This window comes from Miscanthus floridulus, chromosome 8 (assembly GCF_019320115.1).
Source record: "Miscanthus floridulus cultivar M001 chromosome 8, ASM1932011v1, whole genome shotgun sequence".
In the NCBI taxonomy this organism is placed as follows: domain Eukaryota; kingdom Viridiplantae; phylum Streptophyta; class Magnoliopsida; order Poales; family Poaceae; genus Miscanthus; species Miscanthus floridulus.
The window spans coordinates 184854055-184878410 of record NC_089587.1 but is presented as its reverse complement, the minus strand read 5'-3'; the positions used below and the strand labels follow the sequence as shown (position 1 = coordinate 184878410).

Sequence of the window (24356 nt, the reverse complement as noted above, 5' to 3'; positions counted from 1 at the left end):
CGTTTGTTTTTAGACAGGCAAGTACTTTCCCTGTGTCCAAGTTGCTGGATCAATATATCTTGAGAAATGTACTACCCATGATGTGCATATGTCGATCGTCGTCACTGGGGGTGGGGGATTGTATTCACGGGACGAAGGATCTTCTGTGGTACGGTGCCCCAGCCCCACTGTGGCGTCTGGGAATTATTGCTATCTTCCCACAACTTGATCCTAGCGAAGCAATAATCTTTAATTAACTTGTTGAAATTACGTCCAGATGCAAAGCATATATAGCTGCAAGTAATCAACTACGATCGAGCAGTTATCTTGTGACACCGTACCACTACTTCCCCTATGTCTTGGCACACATATATAGCGCCAAAGGGCCCATGGCCACTTGGGACCTGGTTTGAAAGCGGATGTTTGGCCCATTGCAAATGAGCTGGTGCATACACATATGCTTTGGATCGGTGATCAGACATCGCATTCGAGTTCGCGTGTGGCGCAATTGCAGCCGTAACGGCAACATTCCCGTGCTGCATGCAACGAGTGCGTGCGCGCGGGTACATCTCAGTTCAGTTTAATTACTTATTACGCGGGGCATGGCTGATGAGTTGCGAATGCACAATCCACATAATAATCACATAATAAGACCGGCCATTTGTCTAGGAAAATACATGCGTAGTACTGTCCAAGGAACATCTTTAGCTATACTGCTATAGAGCAAGGCGGTTGGCAAGAGAGAAGACCCAAGATAACCTGGAGGAATACACTTGTACGGGCATATTCTTGGGGATATGCCTTAGCTGGGATAGAGCAAAGATGTAAAATGATATTTCTATGAATAATGCCATATAAAAGAGGAATCAAACCCTATGTAAAGGAGAAAGTTAGTTGAACGCTACTTATAAAACCCTAATTGTGCTTGGGCCCACCTATGTCGAGCCTTTGCCCAAGCGGCGGCTCCGCTTCTAGCTTACTCTGCTGGGACCTATTTTCCCAACAGTGTTCATGTGAGCTGTAGATGCATGCAGTGACACCCCCGCCCACCACGAGTAACGAACATGATTTTATACAAACAGTGGTCAGTGGATGTCATCAGCAGTAGCCTGCGGACAATTAGTCACAGGGGGTTGTGCGCAGGGAAGCCTCCAAAACCGGCACACAACTTACAAGATTCCTACTTGTCAAATTGTTCATCATCCAATCCAACTGAGAACATGCTGTGATCTGCGCACAGGCGGCTGCTACCATGCAACAACTATGCATAACCTTGGATTGGATGGGATGACACGGCGAGCCTGGGCCAACACGCCTGGATTTGCACGGACCTTGCGTCCAAAAATGGTCGCGCTGAACGCGCGGCGAACGGCACTGCCGTACCCGTGCTGCCCACATGGCCATTTCCGCACAGAAACGGCCTGCGACACTGCGCGGCTTCTCACAGGCCCAACGGGTGCGCAACTCATTTCTGCTTCGGCCCACAGCCTCAACAATGGGGTGTCAGCCCAGATGTCCGGTCCCCGCCCCGCGAATCTCAGCCTTCTTCTCCCAAGCACGACGCGCACGCGCACGCGCCAGACGCTTCCAGAGCATTCCACACCATTCGATCTCACACGGTTCATCGACACAAGCCTCTCCCGGAACACTCCCAACCGCAACCTCACACCACACGGCCGAACCGACGAGCACCTCAGCCCCACGCCACCGTCCAGCGCCGTAGCCAGCCCAGTGCTCCGCCGGCGATCCGGCCTCTCCAGAGTCCAGACGCGTCTACGTCCCCCTCGGCCGACCCCGACGCCGCCACATGTCGACGCAGTCCATTTCGCCGGCGTCCGCGGCCGCGCAGTTCACCTACTTCCCCGTGTCCTTCCACCTCCAGAACGCGCAGTACGCCGCATGGCCAGCGGGGACCGCAGCCGCGCCGGCGGTGGCGCCGGTGCCTGCGTACAACGCCATCTACCCCATGCCCCAAATCCAGCAGGTATATTACGCGAGCTGCACCTTACGATCAGAGTTTCAAGGGCTATGTTTTTGGTAATTTATTTGGGTATACGGAAGTAAAGGTGATTGTGGATTTAGCGATGGCCGATGGGGACAATCTAGCTAGACGCGTTCTGTCTCCGCGGGATGGGGAGAAGAAAGCACTCTCTGCCCTTTTGTGTTTTCTTGATGTGGCCATTCTATTAATACTCCTATCTTCTATCTTGTCTGCTTGGTTAGACACCTAGGACATAATAAAAATCATTTGATTAGTGATGGTTATGCCACTATATATGTAGGACTTTAGGTATATTATTATTATCCTACCTTTGATAGCTAATGATTCTGACAAAGATCTATCCTAGTTCAGACATCCCTCTAGTTCATTGTAACTTTCAGACGAAACTATTTATTGCCTTGCAAGATCTAGCTGCAAAATGTTCGATGGAAACTGATTGATCCGTGATGCAATTCTTAATGGTGCATTCCCTGTGTTATGTAGCTCTTAGGCCTACAAAAGTATCTGTGCAAGATAACTTAGGTATGCAACAAGCAATCTGTGTCGATTAGTGCTGATTCTTTTTCAAGAACCATTGAGATCACATCCGAATGAAATGAGGGCGGCAGTATGGGTTTCACATACTGTCTTCACTCCAAGAGAAATAGCTATTGTCATGTGATATCTTTTCCCTGTTGACACTTGACAAGTTAAAAGTGCAAGCTTTGGTTCAGTAGAAGTGCATTATACCATTGCTTCATAAGGTCTTACATCTACATCTATCCTTTTTTTTATTCCTTCATCTGTGTTTATGCCGTAAGTATTTTTTAAATATGGTTTATGCTGAAAATATTTAGTGACTTGTCTATTTTTTGTGTCTTCCAGGCCCAACAGTTGTTCCAAAAGGACTCGAAGATAATTACTCCTGAAGCTCTAGCTACTGTTAAAGCTGCTATTGCAAATAGTGAGAAAGAGAAGAAGGTTGAAGCAACCAAAAAGGCAGTGCCTCGAAAGGCAGCTGGGCAAAGTTGGGAGGACCCTACCTTGGCTGATTGGCCTGAAAGTAAGATATCTAATTCTCTATTGTCTTTTTTTCACAATGTTTCTCAAATGCTCCAATTCTGTGGTTATGGGATCCTTAACCTGGCAATGTGGCGGTTTTTTAGCTCTTATTGTCCGTTATCTTGCAGACAACAACCATGAGAAAATGTCAGTCTCACAGGCAAGAACTAAAGTGCTCTATCTATTATGCTTTGATCTGAAACAAATTGCTCTTTTTCCCTTTCTCTAAAGGTGCTCAAGGATGTGATGTGTAGCCCAACAGATTGCCACACGGGATTTAGGTGGGCTTGCGATGATTACTAAACATTTTCAAATTACCTAATTCCTATGCTTACCTGATTTGTCACATGTAATTCAATATTGTTTCATGTGCCTTTATTAATCTTAGACATGCTTATGCTGTTATATGAAATACCATATTCTTCTAGTGATGTTTGATGTGAACATATGTGTAGGGTTTCAGTGTCTTCGTGCATTAACAAGCACACACCCCTACTGTTATGTTCCCTCCATTACTTAGTTCGCCATATTGGCCAGTGAAGAGTCATGTAAGACTGGTGGCATGCTTGTTCTGTCGATTGTTGGTCTGTTGGCTGTAGGAACTTTGTCTTGGCTGCTTTCTTCGTTGCTCCTTCCCTCTTCATATGGTTGATTTAAGTTTGAATGATGTCCATCCACCTACAATATTTATGTAATGTCCACAATTTCTAAGATGTGTCATAGATGTCTTTTTCATGAAAAAAAAAATCAGTATTGTTAAATGTGCACCATTTCCTCTTCATATGGTTGATTTAAGTTTGAATGATGTCCATCCACCTACAATATTTATGTAATGTCCACAATTTCTAAGATGTGTCATAGATGTCTTTTTCATGAAAAAAAAATCAGTACTGTTAAATGTGCACCATTTCGGTCAATGCAGCTCTTTAAGTATTTAATAGTTAAATATTCTATAATTGTTTTGCTAGCACTCACCTGCCCAGTGGCCACAACTTCAAGTTTTGAGTTGCACTATAAGTCATTTGTGCATTGATAATGTGATTCTACCTTGTAATCTTCCTGATGACATTCAGTTAGTTTCTTTAGGGATACTTCAAGTATCCTCATTGACGATTGCTTGATCTCTCATCTACAGATGACTTTCGTTTGTTCTGTGGTGATCTTGGAAATGAAGTGAATGATGATGTTCTTGCTAAGGCATTCTCAAAATATCCATCCTTCAATATGGCCAGGGTGAGTTTGACCTTTTCCATACAGTTACATTGTTCTTATTTTCTGCTCTTCCTAACAGTTTTAATCTTCTATTTTTTACTAAGCGAATGTTGATCTCTTCTGTACCAGGTTATGCGGGACAAGTGGACTGGTAAAACTAAAGGATATGGTTTTGTTAGTTTTGCTAATGCATCTGATCTTACTTCTGCCTTGAAGGAGATGAATGGTATGAATACTAGCTCCTTTGATGTATCCTTTGGCTACCAGAGGTACTGCAACTTACAGAACTAAGAATCATGCAGGTAAATATGTCGGAAACCGGCCAATCAAATTACGGAAGAGCACATGGAAGAACAGGATAGACTTCGAAGCTTTGGAGAAGGGAAAGGTTAGTTCTCATAGTCATCATGTGTTCCTTTTATTTTATATATATGAGTGCTCAGTTTGCTCATGTGCATTTTGCTAATTTTCTGCAGACTCAACCACAGAAGAAAATCAAACTGCGGAAAAGAAGTGTTCTTCACAAGTGAAACTGAAAAATTCTGCTTGTTCATTGTCTGTCAGTATCACATTTGGGAAAGTTGTCTGAAGCTTTAGCAGTTTTACTTAACATCAGATGTACGACCAATAGTCACAAAGTTCCCTGTGACACTGTGTACAATCGCAGACGTTGGTGACTTAACGGGTGTAGCTGAATAGTTGGATGACTGGATCCAATAACTTGCACCTGTAGTGCAACGGTCCAATCTTACTGTGGGCAATGTAGTTATAAATACTCCAGTGACCAGTGCTATTGTTGTGAATTGTGATCTTTATTTAGAAATTCGTGTATAACGGGTGTTGGCCTGTTGAATCCTAGTGCTAATCGTAGCTAGCTAAGTGACCAGTGCAAATTATGTACATACCCCTCCGTGGTTGTTCCAAGATCCATTAGTGCTACTAATAGTAAATTGTTACTGGCTATTAGTTAGCTAGTTATTAACAGCGGCTATTTGGATGAACATATCACTAGGTGGTTGGAATCAATTAGTAAAAACATTGTAAGCACGACTCTAGCTAATAGTCAGCAGCTCCCCATGCTAAATTTAGTCGCTAAATATATATTGGCACCAATTATTTCAACGGGGACTCACTGTTTGTTTTTCACTACATAAATGATTATGGCCCTGTTCGTCTTACCCCATACTCGGCTTATTTGGGTTTTTTTTTCAGCCGGAACAGTATTTTTCTCTTACAACAATTCAGTCGGAACAGTGTTTTTCAGCCAGTTTTAGCCAAGTTTCAGACAAGCGAATGGGGCCTATGTGTTATCTAAATTGTTATTGTTGACTCGATTTTTCTCTTAAGTTCCTCTCTTAGACTGTCTCAAACAGGTGACCCATAAAGGCACTCAAACCCAAAATGGATCCTCCAACAGAGTACCTATACAGAGACCTATTTTAGGTGTCAGGAGAGACATAACCTAAATCTGAGTATTTTTACTCCTGGAAACACATATGCAGAAATGATTCTCTTTTGAGTCTTGGCATTGGAAAAGACCAGTATTGAACCCTTTGCCTCTAGCGTTACCCAAACATGAAATGAGTCTTAGGTGCCATTGTTGAAGATAGTCTTAGTGGTACAAATATCCTTTGCCCTGTTCGTTTGGGCTCGTTTGGCTTATAAGTCATAGCTGAAAGTACCGTTGATTGGTTTAGTATGAGAGAAAAATACTATTTATTAACTGATAAAGCATGACTTATAAATCAAATATGACTGAATTGTCTGTCTTTTTATTTTTGGGCGCTCTCGTTCAACTTGTGTTGAAAGTGGGCAGCCGGTTGCGCTGCAAGTCTGAACCCGGCAACATGGGCCACTGATCTCATCTCGGGCGTCTGCTCTCAGCGAGATACGGCGACTATCCTCTGCGGTATGTGGGCACTATGGATGATGCGAAACAAAAGATGCCATGGTGAGCAGCCGATGGGAATCCACCAAGCTGTTTTGTGGGCTAGAGACACAGCGCACGATCTTTGGCAGCTCAGCCAGATCCTGGGTGGGTGAAAATCAACTCTGATGCAGCGTTTCAGGCAGCTGGCAATGTGGGTGCGACGGCTTGTATCATTCGCGATCACCATGGAGCGTTCAAGGTAGCACAAGCGCGCTGGTATGATCGAGGCCTCGATGCTTGTATGATAGAGGCCCTGGCGTGCCGTGATGGGCTGAAGCTTGCCAAGCAACATGGGGAACAGCGCGTGGTGCTGGAGACGGACTGTTTGGAGCTAGTAAACCTGTGGAAGACTGAAGTACAATGCTCCATCGTTGATCCGGTTTTGAAGGAAATTCAGGAATTGCGTCTTGCCTTTCAAGATTTCTCTTTCGTTTGTGATAGAGCAACTCCAGTGGAGCAACTAAACAAGCCCATATTCTAATTTTAGGGGCTTGAGCAAAAAAAAAACCCACTCCAATGGGGCTCCTACTTGAACTCCCATTTTAGGAGAACTCCCAAAATTTAGTTTCAGGTCCCCAGGAACCAGGGGCTCCTATTCCGCCCCCGACGCCCTCCCGCCGCCACCCCGCCGCCGTGGTCGCCTCTCCTCCACCGCCGCTCCTCTTCCCGCACGCGGCCGCATCCTTCTCCTCTCCACACGAGCACCGCGGAAGCTCCTCCCCACAGCGACTCCTCCCGGCTCCTCCCGGCGGTCCGGCGAGACCCCGCAGATCCGGCAAGCTCCGCCCCGAAGCTCGTGGATCTGGCGAGGTCCTGGTCCGACGAGCCTCCTCTTCCTCTTCTCCCGCCGGTTCTGCTCCTATGGACGGCAGCGCGTCAGGAGGATTCTCCGGAGGCGGGCTGCCTCCCCGTCCGTTGGTGTCTACCACACGACGTCGTGCTCCGTTCGTCGCGCCGCATTCCCATCCTCCCACGTCGTCTTCTCTTGACGCCAACCGGCCTGGTCACCAAGAACATCCTTCTCCCAGCGGCGGCGGCAGTGGTGGCCGGATGCCTTCTCCCAGCTGCGGCGGCGTTGGCGCCGGTGTCGGCTTCTCTCGTCGGCTCCCCAACGACCCACCTCCACTCGGCCCTCGCGCGTTGAACTTCACAGAGCCTCACGCCGCCACCTGGGATGCCTGCAGAATGACAACATCACCAGCAGAAGTGTACGAGGTCGCCGGCGACGACTTTAGCCCCAACCATTGGACGCCTGACTACTCGGTGAGTTTAGCCCCAAAGATTATGTTCTATATGCTCCAAAGATTAGTGTCTCAATGTGAATGCTATCTGACACCAATGGGTCTGAATGCCATTTGAGTTCTGATGCTAATATTTTGTGTGAATGTGAAACTGAATTTTTGGTGCATGCACAGCTGATGGACATGTGACCTCAATGTCTGCAATGACAGCTCCGAGTTGGGATAGATTTGGTGTTAGTTGGGGAGGGATTTTCTAGCTGAGCATCATTTGGTTGTTGGCATGCTCAATTCTTGTCATGAGCAGTTGTCATGCTGTGAATTTTTTTATCAGTCATGAATACTAGCAGTCGCAGTAGATGGCATTCAGTTAGATTGTTGACTATCTATTTGCCACTGTACTCATTTTCAGTTTCACTGAAAATTGACTGTCTCTTATTCTTTGCAGCAACCATGGGCTTCAAGTTCACAATATTTCACAAACATAATGACACAGGAAAAGGATGATGATTTGGAATTGGTGAATCAGCAAGCTGCCACTCCAAGTACCGCGCGGGAAAGGAGCATCCAAGCGAGGTAGTAACTACACTAGTCTTGAAGATATCCAACTTTGCAAATCCTGGATTCATATCAGCAATGACCCTATCATAGGGAATGATCAGGCAGGAAAAACTTATTGGGAGAGGATTGCTAATGATTTCCACAGGAACATGGACTTTGAGTCCGATAGGACTCCAAATTCACTCGAGCATAGCTTTGGAATCATACTAAAGGAGTGCATGAAATTCCAAGGCTACTACGAGGAGGTCGAGCGTCGTCATCCAAGTGGCGTCCCATACAAAGAACATGTATGTCATCTTGCACTTGGTTCATCCCATATGTTGTCGCTGCTATATATCTAATCACGCACTTGATCTTTGCTGCAGTTGCTGGAAGCCCATGAAAGGTATGCCAGAAAAGCGAAGGGCAAAAAATGTCAATTCGAAGAATGCTAGCTCACGTTGAGGCATACTCAGAAGTTTGAATCAACACTTGAAGTCAGCAAGAGGCCGGCCAAGTCCAGAGAGCTCAACCTCTCCGTAGGAACTCAACAAGACTATGACTCAACTGCCCAAGGCCAAGAGAGCTCTTCAGTTCCTTCTGCCAAGACAACCCGACCTCTGGGTAGAAAGCAATCCAAAGAGAAGCTGAAAAAAAATGAAGGAGAGGATGAGTACAAGGATATGATGCAAACCTTAGTGGTACTCAAGACCGAGGAATATAAGATGAAGAAAGAAAGGTGGGACAAGGATATGATGCTTGAGCAGCGCAGGATTGAGGTGGAAGAGCGGCGTCTGCAGTGGGAGCAAGAACAGAAAGTTATGTTTTGTGATGTCACCACCATGGATGATGATCAAAGGTCATATGTGAAGGCAAAGAGAGCTCGGATTGTGAAAGAGATGAGCGGTAGTGTAAGCGAGACGGCTAGTGGTGAGAGTGGAGTGTAGGTTTCGTGAGAGTGGAGTGGTCATTTCTTAAGTTTATGTCTCAAGAAAATTAGCATCTTATTGCTCTCTGTTGTTATTGCTCTCTGTTGAAAAGCTTGGTGTGTTCTTCAGTTCAATGAGGGTACTATGTGTAATATGAATTATGTAGTCTGCAAACTATGGCTGTGCCTTGGTCATTTGTGAAAGACCTTTTCCTTCAGTTTGAATTATGTGCCTTGCTCTCTGTCTTTGCTTGATAATCAGTGTACTAAATCTGAATGTGCTACATAATATATTACATTTCATTGCCAACAGTTCAGAGAAAGCTTGCCTAGCTCTAGGACTATTATACATTTTTACTTTCATTCACAAAAGTTCAAAAGCATGCCACTTCCATTCAGTGTTGCTTCACTGCTACTAAAAACTGAACCAAAGTGTTACAGTATAAGTGGTAGAAAAAGTGCTTCACTGGTTGTTTATGCCACTGCACAACACATGACTTTTATAGTAGCTGATGTCCTACAGCAGTTGATGTCCGTCATTGAGACTATACCCAAGAATCCAGAACATATAAGCAATTTGCTAACCACAGTAGGAAGCCTCAATCGTAAATCAAAAGCATCAAAATCCCTGGTGTAATTAAACATTATGAATAGTTCAAATATGCAGAATAACAGCAGTAGTTAAATAATTACAACTGGAAAGCTCTTGCAAGTGAATAAGTTTACTGAGCTGCCAAACAGGCCCTGTCTAATTTCTGCAACACAACTCTCATTCAGATGGCCATGCAAACCAAGAATATAGGAAAAAGACACATACAGTCCTAACTATCTAGAACTATGAATTGCCCACAAGTGCTCTACAAGGTCATCTCGAAGTTGCTCATGTGAAGACCTATCCTCAATCTCATCGTGTATCTTCAGGAAGTCCTCTAGCACAAGTGGATTACGACGTTGGTAGTCCATAGGTTGCAACACAGGGACACCCTCCTGATGGTAGTTAAAATCATCTTCCTCATCTCGCTCATCCTCAATGATCATGTTGTGCAAGACTACACAAGCTTGCATTATATACCATAGATCTTCCTTGTCCCACATTCTTGTAGGACCCCGCACAATTGCAAAGCGAGCTTGGAGTACCCCAAACGCTCTTTCCACATCTTTCCTCGCTGCTTCTTGTGCCATTGTGAAGTGGATCTTCTTGTTGCCCTGTGGATGTTGAAAAGCTTTGACAAACGTTGCCCAGGCTGGGTATATCCCATCAGCAAGATAGTACCCCATTGTGTACTTGTTTCCATTGACCATGTATTCCACTTGTGGCGCCGTCCCAGAAGTCAGACTCTGAAATAGTGGAGAGCGGCGCAAAATGTTGATATCATTTAGAGAACCAGGAAGGCCAAAGAATGCATGCCATATCCATAAATCTTGTGATGCAACGGCCTCAAGGATCATGGTCGGCCCATCTTCCTTCCCTTCGTATGCTCCTCTCCAACCTACTGGGCACTTGTCCCATTTCCAATGCATGCAACCAATGGAACCATGCATACCTCAGAACCCTCTTGCACTATTAATTGCCAACAGCCTAGCTGTGTCCTGGGCATTGAGGGCCCTCAAGTATTCTTCACCAAAGAAATCAACGACAGCCTTCACAAAATGTTTTAGACACTCAATGATTGTGCTCTCTCCCTGAAACGATCAAGATGCCCAAGAGGGGGGGTGAATTGGGCTAATTCTAAATTTTTTTTGCAATAATCAAATCCTATGGATAGCCCAATTAACCCCTTGTGCCTAGAAAAGTGTTTCTATCAAATTAACACATAAAAGACTTGCAACCTATGTTCCAAACTTACTCTAGCATGGCAATTCTATGAATGTAAAGACAAGTATTGAATTGCTCAAAGTAAATACTTAAAGTAAATGCTCAAAGTAAATGGAGAGAGGAACGCGGCGATGTTTTGCCGAGGTATCGGAGAGTCGCCACTCCCCACTAGTCCTCGTTGGAGCACCCGCGCAAGGGTGTAGCTCCCCCTTGATCCGCGCAAGGATCAAGTGCTCTCTACGGGTTGATTTTTCAACACTCCATCGCGGTGAATCACCCAAAACCGCTCACAACTTGAGTTGGGTCACCCACAAGCTCCGCCGGGTGAACACCAAGCTCCCAATCATCACCAAGCCATCTAGGTGATGGCGATCACCAAGAGTAACAAGCATGAACTCTCACTTGATCACGCGAAGCCTAATGAGAAGATGGATGCACACTTGTCTACTCTTGATTCACTAATGAGGTTTCACTCTTAGATTCTCAAATCACAAACACCTCACTAGGACCTTGCTCTTCTTGGCACTCACAAACGTGTTTCTCAGCTGTTGGAATGAGCAAAAGTAACTCCACACATGAGTGGAGCTTCTATTTATAAGGCAGCCTGAAAAACGAACCGTTATGAGCTTCTGCGGGGTGACCGGATGCTCCGATCATGTTGACCGGACGCTCCGATCAGTTCAACCCGCGAACCAGTAGTAATGAGTTGACCGGACGCTGGTAGGGTCCGGTCAGCACTGACCGGACGTGTTCGGTCGCATAAAACCCTTACTGGAACCTTACTGGACTCGATCGGACGCTGAACCCTCAGGGTCCGGTCAGTATTGATCGGACGCGTCCGGTCACACTTTCTCAAGTCTGGACCCTTACTGGAGTTGACCGGACACTGGCCCTCAGCATCCGGTCACATTGACCTTCCAGCGTCTGGTCACACCAGACTTGTTCTCCTCGGTCAAATGAACTCACCGGACCCTGCGGCCAGCGTCCGGTCAGTATTTGACCCTTCATTCACTTCCAACTCTCGATCAATTGTGAATGAAGTTTGCTCCATGGGATCAAAGGGCTTCGTAGGAGCTATCTAGAGCTAGTTTTAACAAGTGTGCACCACACCTAACTCACTAGACTCAACTAGGTCAAGCTACCCGTCCATACCCCCCTTAATAGTACGGCCAAAGGAAAAACAAAGTCCTAAACTACTCTAAGTGTCTCTCCAACTCCAATCGACACTTAGAACTAGTCATCCTTAACCTTGTCGTCCATCCTTTGAAAACCGAAACGATTTCCATCGTAGGGGCATGACAACTTTGATTGCCCGATTGATCTCCATTACCATGACCTAACTTAATTGTATCTGCAAAACACACATTAGTTATAGTAATCTTGTATTGTCATTAATCACCGAAACCCAACTAGGGGCCTAGATGCTTTCAATCTCCCCCTTTTTGGTGATTGATGACAATACCACCTCGAGTATGTGAAAGAGTGAGGTTTTTGACGGGCTTGGTTCATATAAGCTTTTGTCGATAAGAACAAAAGTGTTAGTCAAGCTTATATGACCCAAGCCAACACAATGTACTCAAAGGATGTGAATTAAGCATGAGTATGATTAACAAAGCTCATTTGCAACGGAGTTTAAACGCGGAAGCAAAGGTAAATGAGCATAACACAAGTGATATGACATTTAAATAATGCAAAGTAGAAAGCACACATGTCATATATCACAATCACATAGATAGCACTATCACATATATATAATAGTATGCATGAAAGTAAACACATGAATGCATAAGTAATAGTGTATCACACAAATAGAACTCCAAATGTATATAATAAGCTAATACTAGATAACTAGCTCCCCCTAAATGTAGCTCCCCCTGAGTCTACATACTCGAACCCTCTCCCCCTTTGGCGTCAAACACCAAAACCTAAGGGTCGGTCGGCGGGGCTGCAGCGGACAAGCCAGGCGCTGAAGAACATGGGGCAAGCTGGAACTAGGCACCATCATCATCTGACCCTGAGCTCTGAACTGACTGACCCTCTATGGCAGGAAGTGTCGCTGAAGCGGTCTGGGTCTGAGCTGGGGCTGGTGCTGCCTGTGAAGCTGCTAGAATGTCTGTCGTAGGATCTGACGAGGCGACAGATGAGGGGAGCCTCTGAGTAGTCACTGTGACTGGAGCTGCTGTGGAGGGACCGGCAGTATGCATATGAGGCAGAGTAGGCATGCCGGTCAACTCGCTGAAGGATGCTCCAAGACTCCTGGAGACTGACGTGTCAGGCACGAATAGCGAGGAAGACTGCTCTGGTGTGAAGCCCGTCTGAAGTGGAGTGAACTGTGGGGCTACCACGGGTGAGGCTAACCACTGGGACACCTGTACAAGAGGTGAAGCAAACTGAGCTAGAGGCTATCCCTGACTCTGGAGCCCACTGGGCTGTACTGCTGGAGTCATCGAAGTGGTGGCAAGCGGAGCAAGCTAGGGTGAAGACTATGGCTATGGGGCCCCAAGAGCTGTCACTACATGCTGCATGAAACCCATAAGCTGTTGCTGCAAGAGTATCTGCTGTTGATGCATCTGCTGCTGCTACTGCTGCCTCTGGAACTCGTCCTATCGAGCCTAAAACTGGGCGAAAGTAGCAGCTGTCTCCTGTGCCTGTCTATCCTATGTCTGCTGTATCCGCTCAAGAATAGCAATGAGAGCGGGGTCTGTCTGCGGAGCAGGTGGAGCAGAACTGGAGCTACCGGCCTCTACATCGTGTCTACGTGGAGGCATCTGAGGAATAGGCTGGTAGTTGTCGTTAGAGCTATCACTATACTCGCTCACCTCCTGCTGTGCCTCTAGCTCCTCCTCCTCAGTGGCTGCAATCCCTCTAATAATCTCATCCTACTGAGCTGTGGACTCTGGCATGTCGGGACAATGGCTAGGCTATCTGGGTGCCTGAAGAGTGCTGTGTCTGATCCTCTGTGACAAGTTGTAAGTTGGGAACTCTGTGGTGGCACCTGTATACTCATCCATCATACCTGGGGGCTTATCAAGCACTACTCTGCGGATGAGAAACGTGATCCAGTGAGCATAGGGAAGCTGCCTGCGACCCTTGAATCCCTCAGCTATTGTATCCTCCATCTCTAAAAGAAGGAGGTCCCATATATCAAATACTGCCTGCTGCATCAGGGCATTGAGAAGCCAGAGCTATAAGCAAGTTAGGCCCTCCTTGTATCCCAACCTGGGAAGCAGTGTCCTCCTGATAATGGCCTCTAGCACTCTCGCTATATAAGTCAAGTCACTGGGGTTCCTGCTCGACCCCTCACCAAAGGGCTCCTTGAAGCAATGTCGCACTAAATCTATAGGGGGCACCAACCCTCCATGAGGACGCCTGGGAGGCTCCTGCTGTCCATAACAAACCTCATGCATCTTGACAGGCTGATCCTGTAGCCTCAGTATCTCTCTGGCCCTGCCACTTGTCACTCTGTAGTCTTTGCCTCTGAAAGCAAAGTGAATAAATCTGTGATGTGGATCGATGAAGAGTGAAGCATAAAACTGACGAACCCAAGATGGTACATATATTCCCGTCTGTCCAATCAAATTTGTCAACCCTGGCAAATATGATAAGTAAGGCTAAATGTGCTCTCCGACTGCTACCACAATAGACTCTATGCGGCAGACTCTCTAAGATCTGAACACTGCCCCACTGTTGAGATAAGCATTGTAGAAATCTTCCTGCAGTGGCATGTAGAAACCCTCAGCTGCTCTCTCATCCCTCCTCGGAGGAAACCAAACCTCAAACTCTACAAATCGCAGCTGCTGAACCTGTCTAGCCATGGCGGCCCTCAAGTCGAGATGCACCACTGGAGGTGGACCCTATGGTCTAGGTGGTGGACGTGATCCTCTCCGCTGTGTCGGCGGCCTCGGCAAGACTAGTACATGGGTCCATCCAGAGCGACGAAGCTGGGGTGCCGGCTCTATCCCCTCGGCCTCCTGGGTCTGTTGTGCCTGCTCGCCTTCCTGAGTCTGCTGAACTGGCTCCTGCTCTACTGACTGACCCTCCTCAATGGCAACTCGTCGTCCTATAAGCATGGCAGTCCCAGCTGGACTACCATGACGACGCTCAACCTCCTCAAGCACAGCTCTCACTGCTGGTGAAACCGGCTGATCTGCAATGACAACTCCGCTGCAGGCACCACCTCTCTCGGCATGCTCTGCGGCCTCTGCAACAGCTGCTGCTCTCATTGTCTCTACGTCGGGGTACTTGCGCTTCTTGGATGTCACCTGCTTGGTTGACTTGCCCTTCGATCCTGCTGGCTGGCGAGGCGGGGGCCTCCGATCATCATCACCTGGGCCACCACCAACGTTCTTGGTGCGAGCCATCTGAACTGACAAGATGATGAACTGTCACTGACCAAGATTTAACTGTCAAACTGCCGCTTTCGAGGCTTGGCCTTAGTCTGTACTCGCGAGCATGGCCCCGAGTTATCTGACAACTGTCACACGAAACTCAGCGGCACGACACGCTGCACGATAGAATAGATGGATATACAAATAAATACCATATGTCTACTAGATGCGAAACCCTAATAGAGAAAGCAATGTAGATACGAACTTGAATCGAATGGCTTTCTACCTAACGAACAGCGATCCGAGAAAAGATGAGATGTCACGCGGGGGATCCTCGAAACCAGCTCGGGTTAGGTCGAAAACCCTGAATGCGATTTGGAATCAAAACAATGCAGTTGATCTAGGTTCACAGGCAAATTGAATTTGGAGCATTGATCTGGTCTTACCAATGATGGAGGAGGTAGGGCTAGGGCACACGGCACTTGATGACCAGTAGGAAGACTGGAGGCGCGCGGTGAGGCTTGGCAGTGGGCTTGGCTTAGGCGGCGTGGTGGCGAGAGGGTCGGGCGAGCACAGGCAAGGGAGGCGCGGTGGCGTGTGTGACCGGTGCAAGGAGCTCGGCTGCGGGCTAGGCTGCGGCGGCGCGGCATGCTGGACAGTCGCGGGTGAGCAGCGGCGGCGACCTAGCGGCGGCAAGGGCTAGGGCTAGGTCACGGGGAATCAAATCGAAGGCAGCGGTTATATGAGGGTCCCAAACGCGATGGAGAAGGAAACGGAGAAAAGAGTCCTAAAGCCGTGCGAGATCCACTGACCGGACGCTCCGGTGGTAGTGACCGGACGCTACCACCCAGCGTTCGGTCGATTCCAGAGAGGTCCAATTCCTCTGGAATCGAGATCGGACGCGTCCGGTGGTCCATGATCGGACGCAGGCAGGATCCGGTCAGTACTGCCTTTTCTTCCTTCGATCGACCGGACGCTGAAGGTCCTCTTGACCGGACGCACAGACGCAGTGTCCGGTCACTCCTTCGGCAGCAGTTCACCTCCTGTGAACTGACCGAACGCTGGACAGCAGCGTCCAGTACAGCGTCCGGTGCACTTTTTCCAGCAAATCTTCAAACTTCCTTCGCGCTGCCTGTTCCCAATTAAGTCCCAACTTGAATAAGATCCAAATAAACACCAATTGGGACTGATGTGAGTGACCTCTCTCAAACCCTCATATTTTTCAAAAATATTTTGCCTTAGGCTATAATTCTTTTTAAGAAGGCAACAAGAGGGCAAATGGAACAAAACGATAAAACAACATTCATGCATATGCAATACTTGTAAGTAAATCTAGTTGCTTGTCAAGTTTGATCCAAGGTTAAGCTTCTTCACACGCTTTTCGGCGGTTATCTTAACCATGTTAGACAAGCCCTATATGCATTGCCACAAATTAAGCATGTTGTATATTACAATGAATGCAAGGGACAACACAAGCTCAATTTTTAGTGAAGTTACTAAAATCAAGTACATTGAGCTCATTCCGCAATCTACAAAAAGTAGCCTCATCTAGCGGTTTAGTGAAGATATCTGCTAATTAATCTTCGGATCTTACACCTTCTAGTGATATATCATTTTTAGCCACATGATCTCTTAGAAAGTGATGGCGGATATCTATATGCTTGGTGCGAGAGTGTTGAACCGGATTATTTGCAAGTTTTACCGCACTTTCATTATCGCACAAAAGAGGTACCTTTTCTAGAACTACACCATAGTCTAGCAAAGTTTGTTTCATGTATAAAATTTGTGCACAACATGCACCCGTGGCAATGTATTCCGCTTTGGCGGTGGACAAAGCCACACTATTTTGTTTCTTGGAGGACCAAAACACAAGTGATCTACCAAGCAAATGGCACCCTCCGGATGTGCTCTTTCTATCAACTTTGCATCCGGCGTAATCCGAATCGGAATAGCCAATTAATTCAAATAAAGCTCCTTTGGGATACCAAAGCCCAATGCTTGGTGTGTGCTTAAGATACCTAAGAATTCTTTTTACGGCAATTAAATGTGTTTCCTTAGGACTAGCTTGAAATCTAGCACACATACACACACAAAACATGATGTCAGGCCTAGATGCGGTTAAATATAACAAGCTACTAATCATAGAATGGTAGAGAGTTTGATCAATCGGGTTACCTCCCTCATCTAGGTCTAGATATCCATTAGTAGGTATTGGGGTCTTAATTGGCTTACATTCATCCATCTTGAATCTCTTGAGAAGATCTTTAGTGTATTTCTCTTGAGAGATGAAGATGCCTTCTTTTATTTGCTTGACTTGAAAACCAAGAAAGAATGTAAGCTCACCAATCATGGACATCTCAAACTCCTTTGACATCAATTCACCAAATTCTTTGCATGAGTCTTCATTTGATGATCCAAAGATGATATCATCAACATACACTTGACAAATGAAGATATGCCCATCAAGCTTCTTGGTGAATAGTGTAGTGTCGACCTTCCCAATGGTGAAGCCCTTCTCAATAAGGAAGTCCCGAAGGCGCTCATACCAAGCTCTTGGGGCTTGCTTAAGCCCATATAGTGCCTTGGACAACCTATAAACATGATTAGGATATTTAGGGTCTTCAAACCCGGGAGGTTGATCAATATAGACTAGTTCATTAATAAAGCCATTTAAAAATGCATTTTTCACATCCATTTGATATAGTTTCATTTCATGATGTGATGCATATGCAAGTAGGATACGAATGGCTTCTAATCTTGCAACCGGTGCAAAGGTCTCTCCAAAATCCAATCCTTCAACTTGAGAGAACCCCTTTGCAACTAGTCTTGCCTTGTTCCTCACAACAACACCTTGATCATCTTGCTTGTTGCGGAACACCCACTTTGTTCCAATGACTCTTGCACCTTTTGGTCGCTCTTCAAGAGTCCAAACTTCATTGCGAGTGAAGTTATTCAACTCCTCATACATGGCATTAATCCAATCCGGATCTTTAAGAGCTTCTTCTACCTTGGTAGGCTCATAGAAAGAGACAAAAGAGTGATGAGCAATAAATGAAGTAAGTTTTTGAGATCGAGTCATTACACCCTTTGATGGACTCCCTATGATGAGATCTTGTGGATGATCTTGTAGGAGAGGTGTATTTCTTCTATTGACCACTTGAGGAGGAGGTTGTGGAGCATCAATATCTTGTGCTTGTACCACCATTTGCTCATGGGAGATATGAGTATCTTCATTTTCTACTCTCCCATCTTGTTCACCATCTTGTGGTACACTTGATGAAGAAGGTTGGTTGATGACTTGTACATCATCTTCATCATCTTTTGGCTTGATGTCTCCCACCGGAATATTCTTCATAGCCTCTCTCAACGGTTCATCACCTACATCATCAAGATTCTCATGTGCTCCTTGGGAGCCATTAGATTCATCAAATTCCACATCATATATTTCTTCAACCAAGCCGATGGCATGATTAAATACTCTATATGCTTTGGACTTTGATGAGTAACCAACAAGAAAACCAATATCACAACGTCTTTGAAACTTCCCTAGGTGTTGCCACTTCTTGTAGATGTAGCATTTGCAACCAAACACCCTAAAGAAGGAGACGTCCGGCTTCTTCCCATTGAGCAACTCATAAGGTGTCTTGACAAGGAACTTTTGAAGAAATAGGCGGTTGGATGCATAACATGCGGTGTTGATTGCTTCCGCCCATAGAGCTTTGGGGGTGTTGTACTCATCTAGCATTGTCCTTGCAAGAGTGATCAAAGTCCGGTTCTTTCTCTCAACTACACCATTTTGTTGAGGAGTATAAGTTGCGGAGACTTCATGTTTGATTCCAACTTCATCACAATAAGCTTCTATGTTTGTGTTGTCAAACTCTTTGTCATTGTCACTTCTTATCTTCTTGAGCTTCACTTCAAATTCATTTTGAGCTCTCTTGGCAAACTTCTTGAAGTAAGATGCAACTTCGGATTTGTCATGAAGGAAGAACACACATGTATACCTTGAATAGTCATCCACAATCACAAGACAATAGAGATTTCCTCCCAAACTCTTATATGTTGTTGGTCCAAATAAATCCATGTGTAGGAGTTCTAGCACTCTTGTGGTTGACATAAAAGCTTTGGTTGGATGAGTGTTTGCAACTTGCTTGCCGGCTTGACATGCACTACAAAGCTTGTCCTTCTCAAACTTCACATCCTTCAACCCTCTTACCAAATCATTCTTCATAAGCTTCTTGAGTGAGCTCATCCCAACATGAGCAAGTCTTCTATGCCATAGCCACCCAAGTGTTGTTTTGGTGAATAGGCAAGTCTTCAAGTTTGCATCTTCGGAGGTGAAGTCAACTAGATATAAATTGTTGTATCTAAATCCATTGAATATCACTTGATTGTCATCTACCTTGGATACAACAACCTCCTTCTCGGTGAATAAGTATTGAAAGCCAAGATCACACAATTGCCCAACGGATAGCAAGTTGAAGCTCAATGAAGCAACATAGAGCACATTGGAGATGGAATAATCATTTGATATTGCCACTTTGCCCAATCCTTTAACCTTGCCCTTTGAATTATCTCCAAATATTATTTTCTCTTGTCCATCTACCTCTTCATCTAGTGAGGTGAACATATGAGGATCACCGGTCATATGTTGAGTGCAACCACTATTAATAACCCAATGACTTCCACCGGTCTTGTAGTTCACCTATACACAAGAGATTCAAGCTTTAGGGATCCAAACTTGTTGAGGGTTCTTCACCTTCTCAACAAGTGACTTAGCCACCCAAATCTTCTTAGGTCTACTCTTGTTGGGGGGGTCCTAAGAACATGACTTTCATCTTTCCACTAAAATCTTTTCTAAGTATGTAGTGAGCATTGAAAGCAAAGGGTCTAGCATGCTTGGGCAAGGGTTGTGGTGGTGGAGTTTGACACTCATGAGCAAAGTGGCCTTCTTGTCCACACTCAAAATATCTCTTTGGCTTTGGCTTTGGCTTTGATTGTTGGTGTTGAGCTTGGGCCTTCTTCTTCTCTACACTTGCCATATATCCAATACCACTTCTATCCATCTTCATGACGGTATTCATGAGTAGCTCACTTTGGAGATGCTTGCCTCTAGCAAACTTGCTCAATCCCACCTTGAGATGCTCTTTCTCCATCTTGAGCTTCTTGTTCTCTTCCTTGAGAATATCATTGTTCTTCTCTTCCTTGAGTTTCTTGTTTTCTTCTTTGAGCTTCTCATTCTCAAGGATCAACTCTTTGTCATGATCAAGAGTTTCTAGCATAATAGTGTTGTGACTTTTCATCTCTTCAAGATCTTTCATGAGCTTCTCATTGTCACTCTTGAGCTTGACATACTCATCATAGTCATTGCACTCAACCACTTGCTTGCCTTTGCTACTAGATCCATGCTCAATGCTTTCATCAATTAAATCATCACATGAAGTAGCTATATCAATCTTGACAACATGGTTAGTAGCATCATGTGGCTCATTTGGTAAAAATTCTTGAGCAATAACAAGAGTATCATGATTAATCTTAAGAGTAGTGTATTTATCTTTTAGTTTGTTGTGGCTAGTGATGAGTTCATTGTGCACCCACTCAAGTTTATCATGTTTATCTTTAAGCTCTTTCTTAGAGGATTTGAGCTCCTTGAGTTTGGATGATATAGCATTATTAGTTTCTCTGAGCTCATTATTAGCCTTTTCTAATGTATCACACTTAGCTAAGAGTGAATCATTTTTAGCATCAAGTTTTTCATTTGTAGCTCTACTCTTTCTAATGATCTTAGTGTATTTTCTTAGTATTTTGACAAGATCATCATATGTAGGTGAATCATCATCGCTATCGCTATCATCATCACTAGCTTGATCATCATCACTACTATCATCACTCTTAGTTACCTTACGTTCACCCTTGGCTATAAGGCATAGGTGTGTAGAGGATGATGGCGATGGTGGCGGTGAGGATGCAAGATCAATAGCAATGGCGGCCACCTTCTCATTGTCACTATCATCATCGGATGATCCGCTTGATGAGTCAATGTCCATGAGCCAATCACCGACAATGTAGGCCTTGCCACTCTTCTTCTTCTTGTAGAAGTCCCTCTTTTTGCCATCTCTCTTCTTGTATGGCTTGTTCTTTTTCTTCTTATCTTCATCTTCATTGCTTGAATCATCTTTCTTGCCCTTGTTCTTGAACTTGTCTTTCTTGGGCTTTGTACATTGATGAGCTAGATGGCCAAGTTTGCCACAATTGTAGCAATCCATCTCGGAGATTAGCTTTCTTCTTGAGCTAGTGAAGAACTTCTTCTTGCCGTCAAACTTGATGCCACTCTTGTTTAGCTTCTTTAGCATCTTGGCGGTCTTCTTCACCATGAGAGCAAGACTTTCTTCATCATCTTCATCACTTGAGCTCTCATACTCAAGTCTTGCCTTGCCCTTATCTTGGCTAGCTTTGAATGCTAAGTCTTTCTCTTTCTTCTTTGTAGAGGATGAGCCATCTTATGGCGTGATGTGCATATACATCTCATGAGCATTGATCTTTCCCAAGATTTGTGTCGGTGTAGCAGCGGAAAGATCACCTTGATGTAGCACGGTCACAATGTACCCATATTTGTCAATGGGGAGGACACTCAAGATCTTTCTCACAACGTCGGATGGTGACATTTGAGTAAGTCCAAGCCCATTGACTTCCTCTACAAGAACATTTAAACGAGAATACATTTCATTAGCACTTTCTTTGAGAAGCATCTCAAAAGAATTTAGCTTTTTAATTATAAGATGATAGCGTTCCTCACGCTCACTCTTGGTTCCCTCATGGAGCGCACAAACGTTCGACCATAGTGCATGGACGTCTTTGTGGTTCCTTACACGATTGAACACATCTTTGCAAAGGCCTCTAAAGATGGTGTTGCGAGCCTTTGCATTCCATTTTTCATAGTTCACTTCATCGCCTTGAAGTTGTGCGGCATTCTTAGGTGTTGGGAACCCTTGAGAGGCGGCTCTAAGAATTCCAACGTCTAGAGCTTCTAGGTATGTCTCCATGCGAATTTTCTAATATGGAAAATCACCCCCCTCGAAGATAGGAGGAGGTCCATCCCCGTGAGACATCTTACTCTAAGCGGTTAAGCTTAAAAATGTGAGCACGAGGCTCTGATACCAATTGAAAGGATCAAGATGTCCAAGAGAGGGGGGGGTGAATTGGGCTAATTCTAAATTTTCTTGCAATAATCAAATCCTATGGATAGCCTAATTAACCCCTTGTGCCTAGAAAAGTGTTTCTATCAAATTAACGCACAAAAGACTTGCAACCTATGTTCCAAACTTACTCTAGCATGGCAATTCTATGAATGTAAAGACAAGTATTGAATTGCTCAAAGTAAATACTTAAAGTAAATGCTCAAAGTAAATGGAGAGAGGAACACGGCGATGTTTTGCTGAGGTATCGGAGAGTCGCCACTCCCCACTAGTCCTCGTTGGAGCACCCGCGCAAGGGTGTAGCTCCCCCTTGATCCGCGCAAGGATCAAGTGCTCTCTACGGGTTGATTCTTCGATACTCCATCACGGCGAATCACCCAAAACCGCTCACAACTTGAGTTGGGTCACCCACAAACTCCGCCAGGTGAACACCAAGCTCCCAATCACCACCAAGCCGTCTAGGTGATGGTGATCACCAAGAGTAACAAGCACGAACTCTCACTTGACCACGTGAAGCCTAATGAGAAGATGGATGCACACTTGTCTACTCTTGATTCACTAATGAGGTTTCACTCTTAGATTCTCAAATCACAAACACCTCACTAGGACCTTGCTCTTCTTGACACTCACAAACGTGTTTCTCAGCTGTTGGAATGAGCAAAAGTAACTCCACACACGAGTGGAGCTTCTATTTATAAGGCAGCCTGAAAAACGAACCGTTATGAGCTTCTGCGGGGTGACTGGACGCTCCGATCTTGTTGACCGGACGCTCCGGTCAGTTCAACCCGCGAACCAGTAGTAATGAGTTGACCGGACGCTGGCAGGGTCTGGTCAGCACTGACCGGACGCGTCCGGTCGTATAAAACCCTTACTGGAACCTTACTGGACTCGACCGGACACTGAACCCTCAGGGTCCGGTCACACTTTCTCAAGTCTGGACCCTTACTGGAGTCGACCGGACGCTGGCCCTCAGTGTCCGGTCACATTGACCTTCCAGCGTCCGGTCACACCAGACTTGTTCTCCTCGGTCAAATGAACTGACTGAACCCTACGGCCAGCGTCCGGTCGCACCGGAGCCAGCGTCTGATCAGTATTTGACCCTCCATTCACTTCCAACTCTCAATCAATTGTGAATGAAGTTTGCTCCATGGGATCAAAGGGCTTCGTACGAGCTACCTAGAGCTAGTTTTAACAAGTGTGCACCACACCTAACTCACTAGACTCAACTAGGTCAAGCTACCCGTTCATACCCCCCTTCATAGTACGGCCAAAGGAAAAACAAAGTTCTAAACTACTCTAAGTGTCTCTCCAACTCCAATCGACACTTAGAACTAGTCATCCTTAACTTTGTCATCTATCCTTTGAAAACTGAAACGATTTCCATCGTAGGGGCATGACAACTTTGATTGCCCGATTGATCTCCATTACCATGACCTAACTTAATTGCATCTGCAAAACACACGTTAGTCATAGTAATCTTGTACTGTCATTAATCATCGAAACCCAACTAGGGGCCTAGATGCTTTCACTCCCATCCTCACATACTCATCCAAGAAGTCTGCTGAAATACCGTAGGCAAGCATCCAAACGGCGACAACAACCTTCTATATGGGAGAGGCGCCAAGAGTTTTGATGGCATCGGGCTTCTGACGGAAATAGTCATCATGAGACTCCACTGCATCCACTATCCGCAGAAAGAGAGACCTGGACATCCGAAACCTCCTTCTGAAATGTTTCTCAGTGTATACACACTGGTCCGCGAAGTAGTCTAGATAGATGCGATTGTGACCTTCAGAAATGTTCCGTGGCACTTTGCGGCGACCCGGCAACGATCCACGAAACTTTTTCTTGCACTTGTTTCTCCTCGAGCCCTCAAGAAGACCAGCAATGATGAAGAGGTCGTCATCATCAGATTCATCCTCTTCATCCCACCCTCGACGAGCTCTAGTTCCAAACCTTGACATCTGCCATAGTAACAAAATGTTTAGGTTCTTGTAGTGTATTAATGACTCATCAGATTCATGACTCAATGATATAATTGGCATACACACTGCATACTGTATGCTTCAACACTGCATACTGTATGCTTCAACATTGCATACTGCATACACGCTGCAGATGTGTTCTAGCACAAACTAGTATGCTT

The 24356-nt window shown here is 45.4% G+C and overlaps 2 protein-coding genes and 1 pseudogene across 3 annotated transcripts; 2 read left to right on the top strand and 1 right to left on the bottom strand.

The window, feature by feature from the left end:
• The first annotated feature begins 1542 nt into the window (after positions 1-1542).
• LOC136474266 (uncharacterized) lies at positions 1543-5037 on the top strand. The gene is made up of 6 exons (XM_066471853.1): positions 1543-1963; positions 2846-3023; positions 4158-4255; positions 4364-4460; positions 4537-4622; positions 4711-5037. Exons 1-6 carry the CDS (start codon positions 1787-1789, stop codon positions 4762-4764), a joined length of 690 nt encoding a protein of 229 aa, XP_066327950.1. The 5' UTR covers positions 1543-1786; the 3' UTR covers positions 4765-5037.
• A 1988-nt stretch (positions 5038-7025) lies between these two features.
• LOC136474265 (uncharacterized) lies at positions 7026-8889 on the top strand. Of its 2 annotated transcripts, none has more exons than XM_066471852.1 (2): positions 7026-7427; positions 8731-8889. In XM_066471852.1, the coding sequence occupies exons 1-2, from the start codon at positions 7026-7028 to the stop codon at positions 8887-8889; spliced, it is 561 nt and encodes a 186-aa protein (XP_066327949.1). The 2 variants fall into 2 exon arrangements, 1 of the variants encoding a protein (XP_066327949.1); XR_010762886.1 differs by lacking the exon at positions 8731-8889 and adding an exon at positions 7851-7976 and having other exon boundaries at positions 7292-7427.
• Positions 8890-9695: 806 nt separating this feature from the next.
• Positions 9696-24135, bottom strand: LOC136474264 (protein ALP1-like; annotated as a pseudogene).
• Between the last annotated feature and the right edge of the window lie 221 nt (positions 24136-24356).